The sequence below is a fragment of the Rana temporaria genome, chromosome 5 (genome assembly GCF_905171775.1).
Source record: "Rana temporaria chromosome 5, aRanTem1.1, whole genome shotgun sequence".
Taxonomy (NCBI): Eukaryota; Metazoa; Chordata; class Amphibia; order Anura; family Ranidae; genus Rana; species Rana temporaria.
The window spans coordinates 377,379,331-377,396,412 of record NC_053493.1 but is presented as its reverse complement, the minus strand read 5'-3'; the positions used below and the strand labels follow the sequence as shown (position 1 = coordinate 377,396,412).

The following is a 17,082-nucleotide window of genomic DNA, read 5'->3' as shown; positions in this document are numbered from 1 at the left end:
TTGCAAAGTGAATAGTCTATTTGGCATTAGTAAATGAACCCTATTATGTTCATGTTACACTCAGGATCTTAAAATTGGAAAATTATCCACGGTTTTGTTGTCGGAATGTCTGATCGTGTGTACGCGGCATAACACTTGTACCTGCCAATGGCTTGCACCAGCCAGTGAAGGAGATAATAGGCAGCAAACACTTGTGTGTACTCTTCTGGCAGCTGAGGATTTGCACATTGCTTCCCATGAATTATTTATTTGACTGGGACAGACGCTATCCATAGACATTAAACTGAAAAGATATCAGCTAATATTTTCCAGGCCAACAAAATGTAGTTGACACTGGCCTGCCTATTAACCACTTCTAAACCTGGCTATTGTAATATGAGGTCCGCAGGAGGGATCTTCCATCCTGGGCAGACGTCATATGACGTCCTGGGCTTCCCGGCCGTCTAGGGGGCACGCTCGCTCGGGCTCTGCCGGATGCGCGCGCCCACCGCATCTCTCGGGACCCGGTGCACATGCCCGACGGCCACGATATCTGCTGGGCCCCCATGATTGCCCGTAAACAAAGCAGGACCGTGGATCTGTGTGTGTAAACACACAGATCCACGTCCTGTCAGGTGAGAGGAGACTGATAGTGTGTTCCCAGTACAGAGGAACATTGATCGGTCTCCTCCCCTTGTGAGTCCCCGTCCCCCTACAGTTAGAATCACTCCATAGGATACACATTTAACCCCTTGATCGCCCCTAGTATTAACCCCTTTCCTGCCACTCACATTATACAGTAATCAATGCATTCTTATAGCACTGATCGCTGTATAAATGCGAATGGTCCCAAAAATGTGTCAAACGTGTCCGATATGTCTGTTGCAATGTCACAGTCACAATGAAAAAAAAATCGCAGATCGCCACCATTACTAGTAAAAAAAATGCCATAATTCTATCCTCTATTTTGTAGACGTTATAAATTTTTTGCAAACCAATCAATGTACACTTATTGCGATTTTTTTTTACTAAAAATATATAGAAGAATACGTATCGGCCTAAACTGAGTAATTTTTTATATTTTTTATTTTTTTATATTTATTATAGCAAAAAGTAAAAAATATTATGTTTTTTTTTCAAAATTGTCGCTGTTCTTTTGTTTATAGCGCAAAAAAAAAACGCAGAGGTGATCAACTACCACCAAAAGAAAGCTCTATTGGGTACAGTGTTGCATGGCAATTGTCATTCAAAGTGCGACGGTGCTGAAAAATAAAAATTGGTCTGGGCAGGAAGGGGGTGAAAAGGTCCTGTATTGAAGTGGTTAAAAAATTATTATTTTTCCAGCAAAAACAGGTAATGACGGAATATCTACTGGTAGGCTTTATTTAAGACTGCAGGTACCTAATACTGCCATTGCTTAAATGTCTCTTTTTTTGTTCTTAAATTATTTATGTTATATTATTGTGTAGCTATTCACAAAGAACCACAAAGACATTAAGCAAAAAAATCTGTAACACAAAATACCAACCGCTATTCCTGCATGCCACAAAGTGTTAGTTGTCTCCATTCTGCCTTGATATGTACCAGGCCAGACAGAAAGAGTCACAAGATTTCCTCTCACATTCACTCGATCTCCCAACACTCTAATTCCTGGATTAAATAAGCAACATTTAAAAAAACAAAAATGGTTGGCTTCATATAAATTCCTTTTATTAGTCACATGATGCTGGCAATTTGCAGTAATGAACAATCTGTTCCTGAAAATTTTGGGTAGGAAATAACTTTTGTTTAAAGAGAAAAATATAATGCTTTATCATTGTTTTACAGATATCCTAATCCTTAGGACAGTGGTCTCCAAGCTTGGGCCATTCGCTAGCCTTTATCCAGCCCTTGGGGCACTATTTCTCTCAGTGATACCAACAGTGGGGCATAATTCCCATCACCAATATCAACAATGGGGCAATAGTCCCCACACTGATACCAGTAATGTGGCTTTATTCATCCCTCTGATACCAAAGATGGGGCCCTATTCATCCAACTGATACTGATTAAGGGACACTATTTCTCCTACAACTGACCACAGGCACTATCTTTTTTTTTTTTACTCCCACTAACCACAAAGCCTGACGCATTGTTTACTGCCCCTGATGCCGGGACATATTCTACTCACACTGGCCACAGTCCAGCCACTCTAAAGTCTGGAGGACAGTGCACTGGCCCTTTGTATAGAAAGTTTGGAGACCCCTGTCCTACGATATAATATAAGAGATATTGGAGCATTTTGACAAAAGGCACAATAGTAAAGTTTTTTTTTTTATTCATAATTTATTAAGGATGATTTTTACATAGTTATAATTGTCCAGTTTGGACCAATGTAAGTATTTTAAGTTCCACACTTGGATAATTCCCGTAGAAGCTGAAAATCATTGTTGTAGAAGGCATCTCTGCTACAGTAACTGACACCACCCCACCTCTCCACCTCATCAGTGAATGCTTTGCATTCATTGAATTTAAATGCATAGTGTTCTCTGAATGGTGCCCATGGTAGGCGAGCAACCTCCTGTGTCCACACTGCAGCAGGGCAGTCTCTTGGCACAGAACTGATTATCTAATAAGCTACCTTGATCCAAGTAGAACCAGTATAACTGTGTACAAATTGGTATACCTAAACTTCAGGCTGAAGTCCAGAAAGGTATATATCCAAAGTTCCATGCATGTATTTTCACAGACTTTAACCCTATTTTTAATGCCAATCTATGCTGATTTTTTTTGTAATAATAATAAAGAGCACATGCGTCAAACACAAGGCCTGTGAGCCAAATCCAGCCCACTAAGCTATATCATGTAGCCCTGTTTTTTTTCCAGCTGGAACATAGTGCCACTCCATCCTGCCACTCCTGGCTCCCGCTCTCCTTTCCCTGCTCACTGTCACTTGCAAACACAGAAGTCTTCTGTGTTTACAAGGACAGCTTTGCTCTCACAGATCCCTGCCTGCCCTGCACTCACAGCAGGGGCAAAGGAGATGCAGGTGCAGGTGAAAGAGTTCTGAATGGAAAAAAAAGGGAGGGAAAAATGCACTGTCTACAAACAAACAATAGAAGCCAGCACAACAAAGGATCAATCTGTGTGTGAATAAACAAAGTGGTAAAGTGCGCTAAATATGATAAACGTGAACACTTGCTACTCAGACATGTATAGAGAGTCACTGTGGTGCATACAACAAATATACAATATGAATCAAATATTGTCATTCAATAAAATATATAGTGAACAATGACACATTTACATATGATGAAAACAGCTAGTGCATCGTTTTTATCTAGTCCATAAAGTGTTTCCAGTGGATGAAGTGACTCTCCAAGGTGAGTAATAATAAAACAGTAGTCTGTATGGGTAAGGATTGACAATATTGTTTATACCTTAGCAAATATATACGCCCCAAATGTCCACCAAACCCAATACCTTGGGAAAATTCTGGGAAAATTGAATGATTTCGCAAAGGGATACACTATTCTGATGGGCGATTTTAATTTTGTTTTGGATCCGAAAGAAGACAGTACGTTCCGTGGGAGGGAGACAAGAAACGGGCTTCTACAAAGAATTAAACAGAAGATTCATGACCACCAACTAGTTGATGTATGGCGGATCTTTCATCCAAAAGCGCACGATTTCACGTTTTACTCTACCCCCCACGGAACATACTCCAGAATCGACTTCATCTTGGCGGACCATAGGTTGCTGGACTCTATAACAGAGACGGACATAGGAATTATGACGTTGTCAGATCATGCACCAATTTCTATGAAAGTCAAACTTTCTACACAAAAGAGACAGGGGCCGGTGTGGCGTCTAGATGATAGTCTGATACGAGATGAAGGAGGGGCAAGTAGGGTAGAGGCGGAATTGAAACAATTTTTTCATATCAACGATACAGAAGGGATAAACAGCGCAACCCTCTGGGAGACACACAAAGCGTACATTAGAGGAATCCTAATTGCGGAGGGCGCCAAAAAAAAAAAAGAGATGAAAAGTAATGCAAACATCCTGATTAAAGAGATAGGGATTTTAGAACGTGAACATAAAGAGCAGGGATTAAAAGAAACATATCTAAATTTAATTATTAAAAGAGATGCTCTCAAGGAGATTATGGAACAGGAAGCGAGAAATAAACTTAACTGTATCTCCAAAGAGAGATACCTATGGGGCAACAAACCAAGCAAGCTCTTAGCCAAAATGGCTCAAAAAAAGAAAGCTAGAAACTACATCGAAAAAATCAAAAGGAAAGACGGGAAAATGGTTTATGCAACCAGAGAAATTGCGGATTCCTTCAAAGGTTATTACGAGGAACTTTATACATTAAAAAACCAAAGGTACCAGGCAGGGGAAAAAGAGGGGAAGATCCGAGACTTCCTAGACAGGGCAGGACTTCCCAGATTAGAGGAGATGGATAGCTTAAATATGGACCGCCCCATAACCGAAGAAGAAATAAAAGTAGCTCTAAACACCACTGCTGGCGGAAAAAGTCCGGGACCGGATGGGTTTTCTTCCCTGTATTATAAGAGATATAGCAACATCTTGATACCGTGGATGTGCAAATACTTCAATGGACTCGGGTCTGAATTCGAAATCAGTAGGGAAGCCACTGCGGCAGTGATCGCATTAATTTTGAAGGAAGGGAAAGATAGTTCTCTCTGTTCGGCATACAGACCTATCTCTCTCCTAAATATAGATACCAAGCTTTTTGCTAAGATTCTTGCGGGGCGACTGAAAGGGGCTATGCACGTCTTGGTTCACCCCGACCAGGTAGGCTTTGTGCCCAACAGAGAGGGTAAAGATAACAGCCTCAGGGCAATCCTTTTGCAGCAGTCCATAAGGCAGAATGTGCCCCCAGGTCTATTTCTGTCAGTTGATGCTGAAAAAGCTTTTGACAGGGTAGACTGGGGGCTCATGATGGAGACTCTAAAGGTTATGGGATTAGGAAACAGGATGTCCCGTTGGATTAAAACACTCTATCACCATCCCACTGCAAAAATAAAAATCAATGGAACATTTTCTGATTCCTTTGAGATGAAAAACGGGACAAGGCAGGGATGTCCCCTGTCCCCTCTTCTTTTCATTCTTTCGTTAGAGCCTCTGCTGTCTACAATTCGTAACGACCCCGACATCAATGGAGTTAGAGTAGAAGGAGAGGAACATAAACTATCGGCCTTTGCCGATGATATTTTGTTCTACCTGACCAATCCGGTTAATTCTATTCCTAAGCTCTCTGAAGTGTTGCAACAATACGGTGCCTTTTCAAACTTCAAAATGAATGTAACTAAATCGGAGATTCTGAATATCAACTTAAACAAAAAGGAGGTGGGACGTGTCAAGGAGATCTGTGCGTTTCCCTGGACCAAGGAACTTAAGTACCTAGGTATTAAATTGGCCAACACAGCCCAGAAGATGTATAAAATAAACTACGTTCCCTTATTAAATGAGATCAAGAGCGAATTAAAAAGAACGGTAAATAAACCCATATCATGGATAGGGCGTATTAATATGCTGAAGATGGTTGTTGTCCCAAAAATTCTTTACAAATTTTTATTAGTTCCCATAGCCCTCCCTCAGCAATATTTGAGAATTCTCAATGCCTTGTTACTAAACTATGTTTGGAAAAATAAGAAGCACAGAATATCCCTTTCCATCTTAAAACAGGGAAAGCCTCTCGGCGGTCTGGCAGTTCCGGATATTAAAAGCTATTATAAGGCAGCGGTCTTATCACGGGCCATAGAATGGGCACGGGATAGGAGGGACAAAAGGTGGGTCCAAATTGAGAAAGCATCAACAAGTAAATATTTGAATAATATTATTTGGATCCCTGCACAACACAGAGCACTAGATCACAAAACACAAGATTTAACACGGGACACTTTAAGAATGTGGGACAGGACCCTGACACAATTAGAGGGGAAATTTAATTCCCCATTAATGAACTTAAAAGAAAATTCTTACTTTGCACCAGGCGAAATTAAAATTGGAGGGAACTGGATTAAAGTAGACACTGTTCACTTAGGGGATATCATTAAAGACGGAGAAATAATGACCTATGAAGATTTGAGAGCCAAAACGGAATTTTGGAATCTAGATAGGTGGCATTATTCACAGTTGCACCACTTTGTGCGGCACCTCCCCCGCCCATTACGGACGGATGCGGAGCTAACCCCACTTGAGAAGATTTGCAAAACTAAGAATTCAAAGGGCACTATCACTAAATTATATGAGTTATTGGTAAAGATAGGTTCACGGAGTGAAACACCCTTTATAGGTAAATGGGAAAGAGAGTTAGGAATCACAAGAGGGACAAATTGTTTTAAGAGGATTATGCACCTTACCCATGCATCCGCAATCGATATACGAACTGCTGAAATAAATTACAAGGTTTTCTCAGGGTGGTATATCACCCCGGATAAAGCAAACAAATACAAAGCGGATCAGACCGCAGAGTGTTGGCGGGGCTGTTCAGAAAGAGGCACGATGGCCCACCTTTGGTGGTTATGCCCAAAAATTCAAACCTACTGGGACATAATCTTGAGCCAAATCAAGGTTATTACGGGCGAAGACTTAAAGAGAGACCCTTGGGTCGTGCTCTTTCATTGCAGCCCAGAGGGAAAAAAAAAAATACAAGCAGTCCTTACTTCCTCATCTTCTAAATGCCGCTAAGAAACTTATACCCAAAATGTGGCAGGAGACGGAAAGTCCACACGTCTGGAACTGGATAGACGAAGTGGAGGAAACGTACAGACTGGAAGAGTTAAAGGTCAGTCATCTAGAGATGATCGGAGAACATAGGGAGAAATGGGAAAAATGGAGAGACTATAAAAAAACTTGGAGTTACGCAGAGAGAGTAAGGTTAAGCTATTAACAGGCCATAGGTAGTAGCATGAAAACAATAGCCTCCTCTTTTATGGTCTTTTCCTTGAGGAATTCATATACCATTAATGATCTATAAATGCTAGAGGGTGCTCTAGTATCCTGAGGGATAAGTCTGAGATTCCTGGGAGCCAAGGGGTGGGGGGGGGTGTAAATAATTTAGTGCCATAATAGCATGTTAATGTAATAAGCTATTTTTCCTATTCTTCATTTTGCGAGTTGGCCTAAATGATCTAAAAAAAAAAAAAAAAAAAAAAAAAAAACAGTAGTCTGTAGGTATTCCAACACCGATAAAAAAGAGAGGCTTACCAGATATGTTGAACCCAACTAGACATACGCCCAATGAGTCAACAGAGCTTGTGGTGTAGCACACCCAGGGGAGGAAAGTATATCAGCATACACAGCTTCCAATGTAGACATATAAGGCGGAAGACCGTCACAGTATTGTTGCCAGTAGGGTTCAACCAAGGATGCAGTGACACAAACTCAAAGGCAATTCATCCAAATAATAAATCGGCAGAAGGAGAGAAAATAGGCCACATAGTGTGATACTATTTCAATAAGAAACATTTATTGTATAAGTAAAAAATGGACACTCACATTTGAGAAGATATTAAAAGCATGTAGATAAACTCAAATGACACAGTGGCATCAGCAGGGCCCGTCCCGACGTTTCGTCCTAAAAAGGCCAGAGGATGCCTTTTTAGGACTGGCAACAATACTGTGATGGTCTTCCGCGTTATATGTCTTCATTGGAAGCTGTGTATGCTGATATACTTTCCTTCCCTGGGTGTGCTACACCACAAGCTCTGTTGACTCATTGGGCGTATGCCTAGTTGGGTTCAACATATCTGGTAAGCCTCTCTTTTTTATCGGTGGTGGAATACCTACAGACTACTGTTTTATTATTACTCACTTTGGAGAGTCACTTCATCCACTGGAAACACTTTATGGACTATATAAAAACTATGCATTAGCACGTTTCGTCATATGTAAATATGTCATTGTTCACTATATATTTTATTGAATGACAATATTTGATTCATATTGTATATTTGTTGTATGCACCACAGTGACTCTCTGCTATCAATACATGTTTGAGTAGCAGGTGAAAGAGTTCTGAACTCCACACTCTGTACATAGTGCACCCCTGAACTCTGCACTCAACACACTCCTGGTATTTATTGCTCCCTTAAGATCCTACCACAGTGCTATTTGGCCACACCCATCATTCAATGTGGTTCAGCGAGAAGGGCAAGGTCAGGTTCCTGAAAATAAAAAGCTGAAAAAAGCCCAGGATAAATTTATATTGTTTTACAAATACAACCGGACCTTTGAGGGCAACCATAATGCTGATGTGGCCTGAGATAAAATTGAAACCCCTGATTTAGTATTTACCTTCTCCGACAGTGAAATGAATAACATTGTCATCAATGTTAAGTCCATTTGTGTTGAATACTCCAATTGCTGGGGAGAATCCATCATGGAAGGCACATCCTTTGACATAGGATTCATTGGATAATACCTAAAAAAACAAGAGACTTTATAATTGCTAGATTGTTGTTTTTTTTTTTTTACGATAATTTTCTTATCAAGATATTATAAATATTTTTTGCCAGCCTTCAGAGCCATATGAAGTAGGAGGCACATTCAAGAATGTTAATTATTTTAACCATAGTGCATGCTTGGAACAGACTTCCCGTAGTCCATGAGCAAACTTCCCTTAGTGCATGCTTAGAGCAGACTTCCAGCAGTGGTAGTGAGCCAACAGTAAGTAAATGTAAACATGTTTAGAGTAATCAAAGGTATAAAACTTTAAGATGAAAGGGACCCATTTGCTATTGTTATTTTTTCTTTACTTCTAACATCTCAACTCTATGGCCTCGTACACACGGGCAAGAATCTCGTCAGGAAATGTATTTTGTTTTTCCCGACGAGATTCTTGTATCTCTTGCTGCTCGAGAATCTCTTGCCGCCCGAGTGTACACACTGACATTTCGAAAGAACCGCGGTTCTCTTGAAAGGCAAGAACGCAGTGACGTCATCACGTACGACGAGCATGTGCTCGTCACATTCAATGCCGTCGCCGCCATCTTGTTTCACCCTACCTATGCCATGGAAGCTACCACGCATGCGTCAAAGTCATTTTGAGAATGCACGGTTTCCACAGCGACAGGTAAGTATACACACTCTCGGGTTTCTCATCGGGAAACAGGACGACAAGAATCTCGACGAGAAAATAGAGAGCAGGTTCTCTATTTTTCTCGTCGAGATTCTGGCCAGATTTCCCATCGAGAAACCTGAAAGCCTCGTACACACGCTTGGTTTTCTCGGCAAGAAAGCTCTGCCAGCCATTTTCTTGCCGAGAAAACCGGTAGTGTGTAGAAGGAATTTTCCTAAAATAAATTGTCTGTCCTCCATATGGTAAAGTTGAAGTTTAGTACTTACATGAATGGCAAGAGTCCTATGTGCTGGTGGCTGCTCTTTTCTTGAATTCTTCCACCCTCTGCCCCCAGATACCCCTGCAGCTGCAATGTTTTGGTGTTGTGGGGGTTAATATGGCTCCACCTATCACAGGCATTTGCCAAAAGTGCAGATTATGTCTACCTATTCTGCCATCCTCCTCCACTCATAGAAGTTGTGCTATAACTTCCAGCAAAAGCTATATGAAAGTCCCAACTCTTCCATTCATAGAGTGTTTTTCATAACATAAACTGATAGTGCAGCTTCTCTGGATGGATTTTCCTTCTGAAAATTCTGGCGCCTAGTGCCTAACTTGCGTCCAGTGAAGTCAGAACTGTTGCATATCAATGGCTTAGAAAGTACTGATTTAATAAATGTGGCAAAAAGGTGACTGGTATTTATAGCTGATGTTTGGTTAAAGTAGAACTAAAGGCAATTTTTTTTTCAAATTTTGGATAAGAAAGGGTTATAACCCTTGTAAAAAAAAATCATTTGTGTCTCATTGGGAAGATTTACCGTCACTTCCCGCCCCATAACCAGACAGGAAGTGGGAAAAAAAAACCTTCAAAGTGAAGGAATCCCTGGCTGTCACCAGGACTAGTGTCTCCATTGGAAAATTTCCCCTCTATTCCTGTTCAGGGGAAAACTCGCAATTTGGGATTTTCTTTTACTTTCACTTTCAGTGATAACAGTAAACATGGTAAACAGAGGGTGAATCTCTATAATGCGGGCACCGACAGCAATAAAAATCTGACAGATGTTCTAATCCCTCTCCACTCTATCAAAAACTAAAAAAAAAAGTTTTAACTTTAGTAATACTAAGCTTCTTTTTTTTCTTCTTTGCTAGAGCTGCATGCACATATCTTACCTTTAGTGAAGAATATCCCACATCCTGTAGGCTGATAGTTACTGTAGAAATCTTCTCTAAGGTGATGCCTCCTCTTCACAGTGCTGAACTTCTGATGCTGCTGGAGTAAATAGCTTCACGTGTAACATTGCAGAACATTGAAGAAGGTCCCAAAAGGCACCTGTCCCTTTCTGTCCTCTCTCTTCCATCAAGTCCTTACATTGTTTTTGCAGAATGTAACACTTTCTGTAAATGAGGAACAGGATTCTGGTATTCATTCACCCTTCCCTCATTGACAGAATGTGTTACATTCTGTTAACAATTGCAGTGACTTTTGTTAATGGAGAGGGAAAAAGGGTCAGGAACCCATTAGGACCTTCAATGTATTATAATGTTAAACCAAAAGTTTTTAACTTCCACAGCACTGGAAGTTCAGCATTGTAAAGAGGACCAGGCATCACTGGGAAGAAGATTTCTACAGGCTAACCATCAGCCTTCAGGACACGGGATATACTTAATTACAGGTAGATTGACTGCAACTGTAGCAAAAAAAAAAAATCTGCTTTAAGTCAGTACTATAGGTCACGGAGTAGATATGTTTAGAGACACCTCTAAGACACTTACCTCTCCAAGGTTGAGGAAAGCCAGGGAATACCGGGGGTCTATGGGGTCTCTGTAACCTTCCTGACCACTGTGGTAGAATTCCACATTCGCTATTCTTGCATTTCCTTCAAAGAGTAAAATAAAAACATACATAAAGACATACATTTAAAATAGCTGCCTTTTGTGTGGTGGGAGATAGGAGGTGCAGGTTCAACATATATATAGAGAACAGTATTCATATTCAGTTTACCCTTATAGACCATCCCATTGACTGAAAATTTGCCCACAAGAACACGAGCTCCGAAAGATTCACTGGACCAGCCTGGGTAATCCTCCCCAATGATCTTGATGTTTCTAGTGAGCAGAGCCACATCTGCTGCCAGAGTGTAGGTCAGGTTTGTGTTGGGTACTTGATAGGTGTTTGCTGCATGAAATAATACATGGAGTATAAAAATTCTTGTAAAAAGCACAAGCATGACTGTAGTTACCATTACTTGTATATTTATTGTTGCATTCATTTCCCATACTTATATAGCGCCAGCTTAATCTTCAATGCTTTTTCAGAGTGCATGAATGGGTTGACATTGGACCCCAGCATTAAAGGGGGAGAAGACCAAAAGAAAAGATGTGGTCTATGAGTCTCCAGTAATGTAACATCTGTACTAAATGTGTGGTGAAAAGTGAAATTTGGTATAAACCACTGAATGGAGTTAATGGTTTCGCCCAATATTTCCAGTCATTTCTCAATTCTTTATCTTGGTTCAATACCAATGAAGAATTAATTGACAAGGCACAGGAGAGTAATGGGAACTCCTTGCATGGCAGGCAAACACAACCAACTGGTTCCTTCATGCAAGAGACAGTTTCTTGAAGGCTAAATAGCATGTACCACAGTGTGGCTTAATAGCTCAATGTTTTGGTGGCCATGGTAAAATGTAGGCATTGAGTCCCAAGATGCCATTTTAAAACAGCACTGAGACAGTAGCTATTTGTCCCTGTGCAGTTTTAAAATGGCACTGGGAATCAGCGAGTCTGGCTGGTCAATGCATGGGTTGAATATGAAACTGCTGGCTGTTAGCTGAACGCTAAGCCCAGGAGCCACAACGTTCAGTTCCTTACCTCAAGAACCTTGCAAATACAATGATTCCATGTTGTATGTACATCGGATGTACATACTCTGTACAGAGTAGGTTACAAAATGCAGGCACAAATTAGTCTGTGAACACAATAGCATGCATCCAACAACAGTGCAAGACTCAAAGAACAGTGAAGGCAGGGAACTTTGAGATCTAGCAGAAATGAAAAACATTAGACATGTGCATTCGTTTTTGTCTAAATGCATTTTCATCCGAATTTAGGGGATTTTTGAGTTTGTTTTAACAAACAATAACGAACGCGCAGAATCCGAACTCCGTAATATCTGACATAAAAAATGCTTTATTTTTCATTTTGTTGCAACAACAGTTCGATATAGGTAGAAGATTCGACATGATGGTGACAATAGCGATCTGTGTCTATTGAATCTGCGGTTGAATGTGCCTAACCTAACTCTATTAGTCCAAGATTATTCTACATAGAGAGAAAAGATTCGACATTAGAGACATGAAGATTTGACGAAGCAGCTAAAAACATACGATCACCGCGAGTGGACATTTATGGTCAGATGCTCCGCCCATAGGCTATAGAAGAATTCTAATGTTGATTGACTAGTAATAATAATTAATAAATATAATTATTACTAGTCATACAACATTATAATTCTACTTTAGCTTGTGGGCGAAGCATTCGACCGGAAATGTATGATTGCGGCGTTGTACAGTTTAGCTGCTTTGTCGAATCTTCTTAGAACATTCAACAGACACCATAAGCCTTTAATTGACAGATTCTACCTTAATTATTTCAAATTTTCTGACAAATGCATTTTTTAACAAAACAAAATAAATAATAACGAATTTTGGGAGTAACTAAAAAAATGTATAATTATTTACAACATTGAAAACAGCAAGACCATGCCATGGTCTTGATTGTGCTAAAATGGGTACTGTTGTTTTTAATATTGCAAATCAATAAAGGAGAGCTTTTTATGAGAATTCCTTCTATATTCTAAAAGCTTCATCATGTGCTGGGAACAAGATCAATGCACAAGGATCATGCACTCCACTTTAGATGTAGATGGACCATCTGTTAGGATGAGCTGTATTTTTCAATGATTGTTTATTAGTAACAAGTGTAGCGCCTGGTTATTTTCCAGAACCGGTGCTATGTGAAATTTAGAGGGGGTCAGAGAGCTAGTTGACTCTGACCAGTTTGATTTGTTCAAATTTGGGTCTCTGTCTCAGCTTTGGCTGTGCTGTGGGTCCTTTCTGTTGTTTCTGGGGTGCTGATCTCACCCCAGGTCGGCAGGTGGCAGCAGTGGAGTCAAGCATTGGGTGCTCTTGCCCAGCAGCCTATCAGGAGGGTTTGTCCTCGCTGTGCACGCTGGGAGAGAGTATTTATGAGGCAGACGCCATTTTCCTGGGTGTTTCTCCTTGTGTGGCGCCCACCTTTAGGGTAGGCACTTCACGCCGCCCCGGCAAACGGCCTTCCAGGTCGGGGGTTGCACGTGCAATGCAAGGATCCTGGCTTTGGGACCACGTTGGCACAAAGCAATTGATCTGCCGCTTGGGGACTCAGTAATCGACTGGGTCCCACCTAAGAAGGTCCTGGGCCGTCCATCCATTTGGAGGAGGCCATACGGTGGAGAGTCTGCCTGAGGAGTACCAAGAGAGGCTGGTGTTCCGATAGGGGCCTGACCATCCATCGGGAACCAGGGGAAACGGTCACTGAGAGGCTGAATGTTGGCCGCCTGTCAGTCTGTACCCTAATTCAAAACTACCTAAAGGAGATCCAGGTGCCAAGTCTGCTAAGGAGGATCATCTCCGCTGTTCATTTATCAGGAGGGTCTGTGGCAGAGACTTTTTCCTGAGGTTCGAGTGACATTCTGGCTGCCAGGCTGGTGAGAGAGGCCTGTCCAGGTGTGCTATACCCACTCTGGCTGGAGTTGTGAAAGAGACATTACACGTGGAAGCAGGACTGTTTCCCTGTTACTGACATCTGGATCTGCTATCTTAATTTCTTCTGAACCTCAATTCTTCACCAAGTTTTATTGTTTTTACCTGGCTGGGTAATAAAGAGCACAGAAAAAGACACCTGTCATGGACATTCTGTTACTACAACTTTCACCAAACACCCCTAAACACAGCAGAAACACGAGGTAACATGCCGCCCAAAACAAACCAGCAGCTCCTTCGGGGGTAGTGCTACACAAGCTTTGTCACTTGTCTTACCTGTATGGCTAAAAGTGAGAGAGACATTTAAGGTGAGGTTTCTCTGGTCAGGTGAAACATCAATAATCCTCCTGGTTTCTGTCTGCCAGGCACTGTAACTGGTGGTGGTAATGAGGATATCTTCACCGACCTGATGAAAAATGATGTACAGGTAAATTTTACATTAATACAGTATGAACAGTGGTAATAATTATGAATGTGGCTAAACAGACTAATGTAAATGGGACAATCAGTATACCGATTAGTAAAACTCCAGACCTTGCTGTGAGCTATTGACCGCCTGCAGACTTGCATCTCATTGTATGTATATTATTTTTGTGTGAACTTAGCATCTTTGTCCATTCACACGTCAATCCATGAGCACAGGTTAGCCATTGTTTTAAATGTGCCTATATTAAAGTTGTGTTGACGGAAAAGGTTTTTGGCAATTTTTGTTGTTGTGCCACAAGGGGCACATACAAGTCATGTTACAATGTGTTTTCAACAAATAACACCATGCACTGAAAACGCACCCAAATAAGGAATCATAGCTCAATCACATTGGTGTGGAGCCAGTCCAGAAAAGGCCCATTTGCAGCTATGCTTATGATTCCAATCTTTTTATTAAGTTTATTTTTTTTTTCTGATTTCAATTACAGCTATGCTTTTAAACACATATGAGCTACTGTTATAATTGTTGCCAGCTGTTCTTTGCCAGAAAAAAACTGTACAGGAATTTCAAGGTTTGTCTCTTAAAAAATTTCAGTATTGACCAACTTTACTATGAGGTTACTCTTGAAAACTTTTAGAACAAAGCAGGCTGGGCAGCTAAGTATCTACTATCTGTGCTGCATATATGGGATTTTATTTTATGTTTTAAGAAACATTTAATAGAGATACTGAGCAACAGGCGCATTTTTCTACATCCCTGTTTCTCTACACAACATAATGTGTAATCCTGGACATTTGGCTGGAGTGCACAGTGACAGCACTGGCAAACCCTCTGCTCTCAATTTGACATCCATGTGAGTGCAGGTCCCTGAATGCAGTGCAGAATTGGGGACCTGTACCCACACGAATGTCAGACTGGGAAAAGCGGCTGTGTCTGTGCAGCCACTGCATCCTAATTAATAGGGACTGCCTGCATCAGGATTTAAAGAACATCTGTATAAAAAATAATGTCCCTCACATGGGTGTATGCTTAAAGAGGAAGTAAACCCTGATGGTGTTTACATCCTCTATGTCTCCCTGCAAAGGTAAAGCATAATGGGCTACTATGCATCACATAGTAGCCCATCATGTGACACTTACCTGCAGGAGAAGCCTGCGATGTCACCGTCTTCCTCCATGGCAGCGAGCGTCCATCTTCACCCCTCTTCTTCCCAGGGGCCACGAATTCCGGCTCTGTGACTGGCCGGAGTCGCGTGACGTAACTCCCGCACATGCGTGCGGGAGCCGCCTTTAACGGCATGACCCTGGCTTCAAATGGCACATACGCCATTGAAGGCGTCGCTCTGGGAAATTGCAAATATCTCTGAGACCGCGTAGGTCTCGGAGATATTGCAAGCACCTACAGGTAAGCCTTAATCTAGGCCTACCTGTAGGTGTAATTTCTCCCAGAGGGTTTACAACCACTTTAAGTATGCCTGTGTAAACAAGGCCTGACATACATACAGGCCGCTGACAAGCCGGGAGAGGTGTTTATGACAAGGGGACAGTAAGTACAAGGAGGGGGATAGTGTACAAAGGAAGCTGGAGCAGTGTCATGTTTACCACTACTACTGAAAGTATAAGTGAAAGAAAAACACACATTTTTGGTTGTCCCCAAAACAAAAATAGAGGAAAAATTGTCCAATGGGCAGTTTTGGTGACAACCAGGGATTTCTTCACTTTGAGGGGATTTTTTTCGCACTTCCGGTTTTGGCTATGGAACAGGAAGTGAAGGGATTTATCCTGATGGGACACAGATCGCAAAAACAAAACTTTCCTTTACTCTATCCAAAATAAGAATTAAAAAGTTTTGCTTTTAATTCTACTTTAAGTGTCAGCTGTGCCAATGATTATTCAGACATACCTGCCAGTCCACAGGCTCTGCTAAGATGATGTACTGTGATCCAGCTGGTGCCGTATTTGTCAGCTTAGTCCTATATACAGCACGTGGAAGTCCATGAAGATCAAGTTCGCCAAATACACCTACAAAAGAAAAAGAATGCACAAATTTTTTGACATGCTGCAACTTGAAATCAATGCAGTATGTGAAATTGAAAGTTATTCTGCAATATAGTTGCCATTCTGTACTTACCTAGAACTTTTGATCCCTGATTTGGTCCATTTGGCAATTGGAATTCTGGAGTTAAATGATTTCCTCTTAAAACAATATGTAGTTTTCCCTGGAATGGGTCAGTCTCCGTTCCTGCTATTAACCTTCCACCCTGGAAAAAGTCATTAAAACATATATGATACCTGAAACTCCTAGAATATCAGAACTGTCATAGGTTAGCCCAGATATACTGTAAGTAAGCTAAAAAGCACTTTTAAGATTGGGCAGGGAATTTTACTGAAAAGATCTGGCTTGGCTTGGTTATCCTGAAGGTGTCCAAAAGGGTGGAGTTCAGGGCTGTATGCAGGCCCTCAAGTTCCTTTACACCAAACTCATCAAACCATGCCTTTAAAGAGTTGGCATTGTGCTAAAGGATACAGTCACGCTAGCACAAACAAGGGCCTCCCCAAGCTGTTGCCACATGGTTAGTTGACACAGTTTTCTAAAGTGTCTTGTATGATGTTGCATTTACAGTATCTGAAACACCTTAACTGAATCATTTGCAGGAGTGCCCACATACTTTTGGCCATATAGGTAGGTCCTGATGAAGCTCTGGGTGGAGTGAAATGTGTCATCCCATGTGACATGGATGTACATTACTCCCCAGGAACACAGTGTGGCCATGAGTGAGCATGCAATTTTTTAAAAACGAT

At 41.2% G+C, this 17,082-nt stretch overlaps 1 protein-coding gene across 1 annotated transcript in view; it reads right to left on the bottom strand.

The window, feature by feature from the left end:
- LOC120941315 (fibrocystin-L-like) overlaps nucleotides 1-17,082 on the bottom strand; it is a 319,487-nt gene that overhangs the window by 42,095 nt on the left and 260,310 nt on the right. Inside the window, exons 57-63 of the mRNA XM_040354640.1 lie at nucleotides 16,412-16,541; nucleotides 16,184-16,302; nucleotides 14,131-14,260; nucleotides 11,055-11,228; nucleotides 10,826-10,929; nucleotides 8,290-8,416; nucleotides 1,508-1,629 (exon numbers count right to left, since the gene is read on the bottom strand). Of these exons, the coding sequence (XP_040210574.1) occupies nucleotides 1,508-1,629; nucleotides 8,290-8,416; nucleotides 10,826-10,929; nucleotides 11,055-11,228; nucleotides 14,131-14,260; nucleotides 16,184-16,302; nucleotides 16,412-16,541 (906 nt within the window). The remainder of the gene's footprint in view (nucleotides 1-1,507; nucleotides 1,630-8,289; nucleotides 8,417-10,825; nucleotides 10,930-11,054; nucleotides 11,229-14,130; nucleotides 14,261-16,183; nucleotides 16,303-16,411; nucleotides 16,542-17,082) is intronic.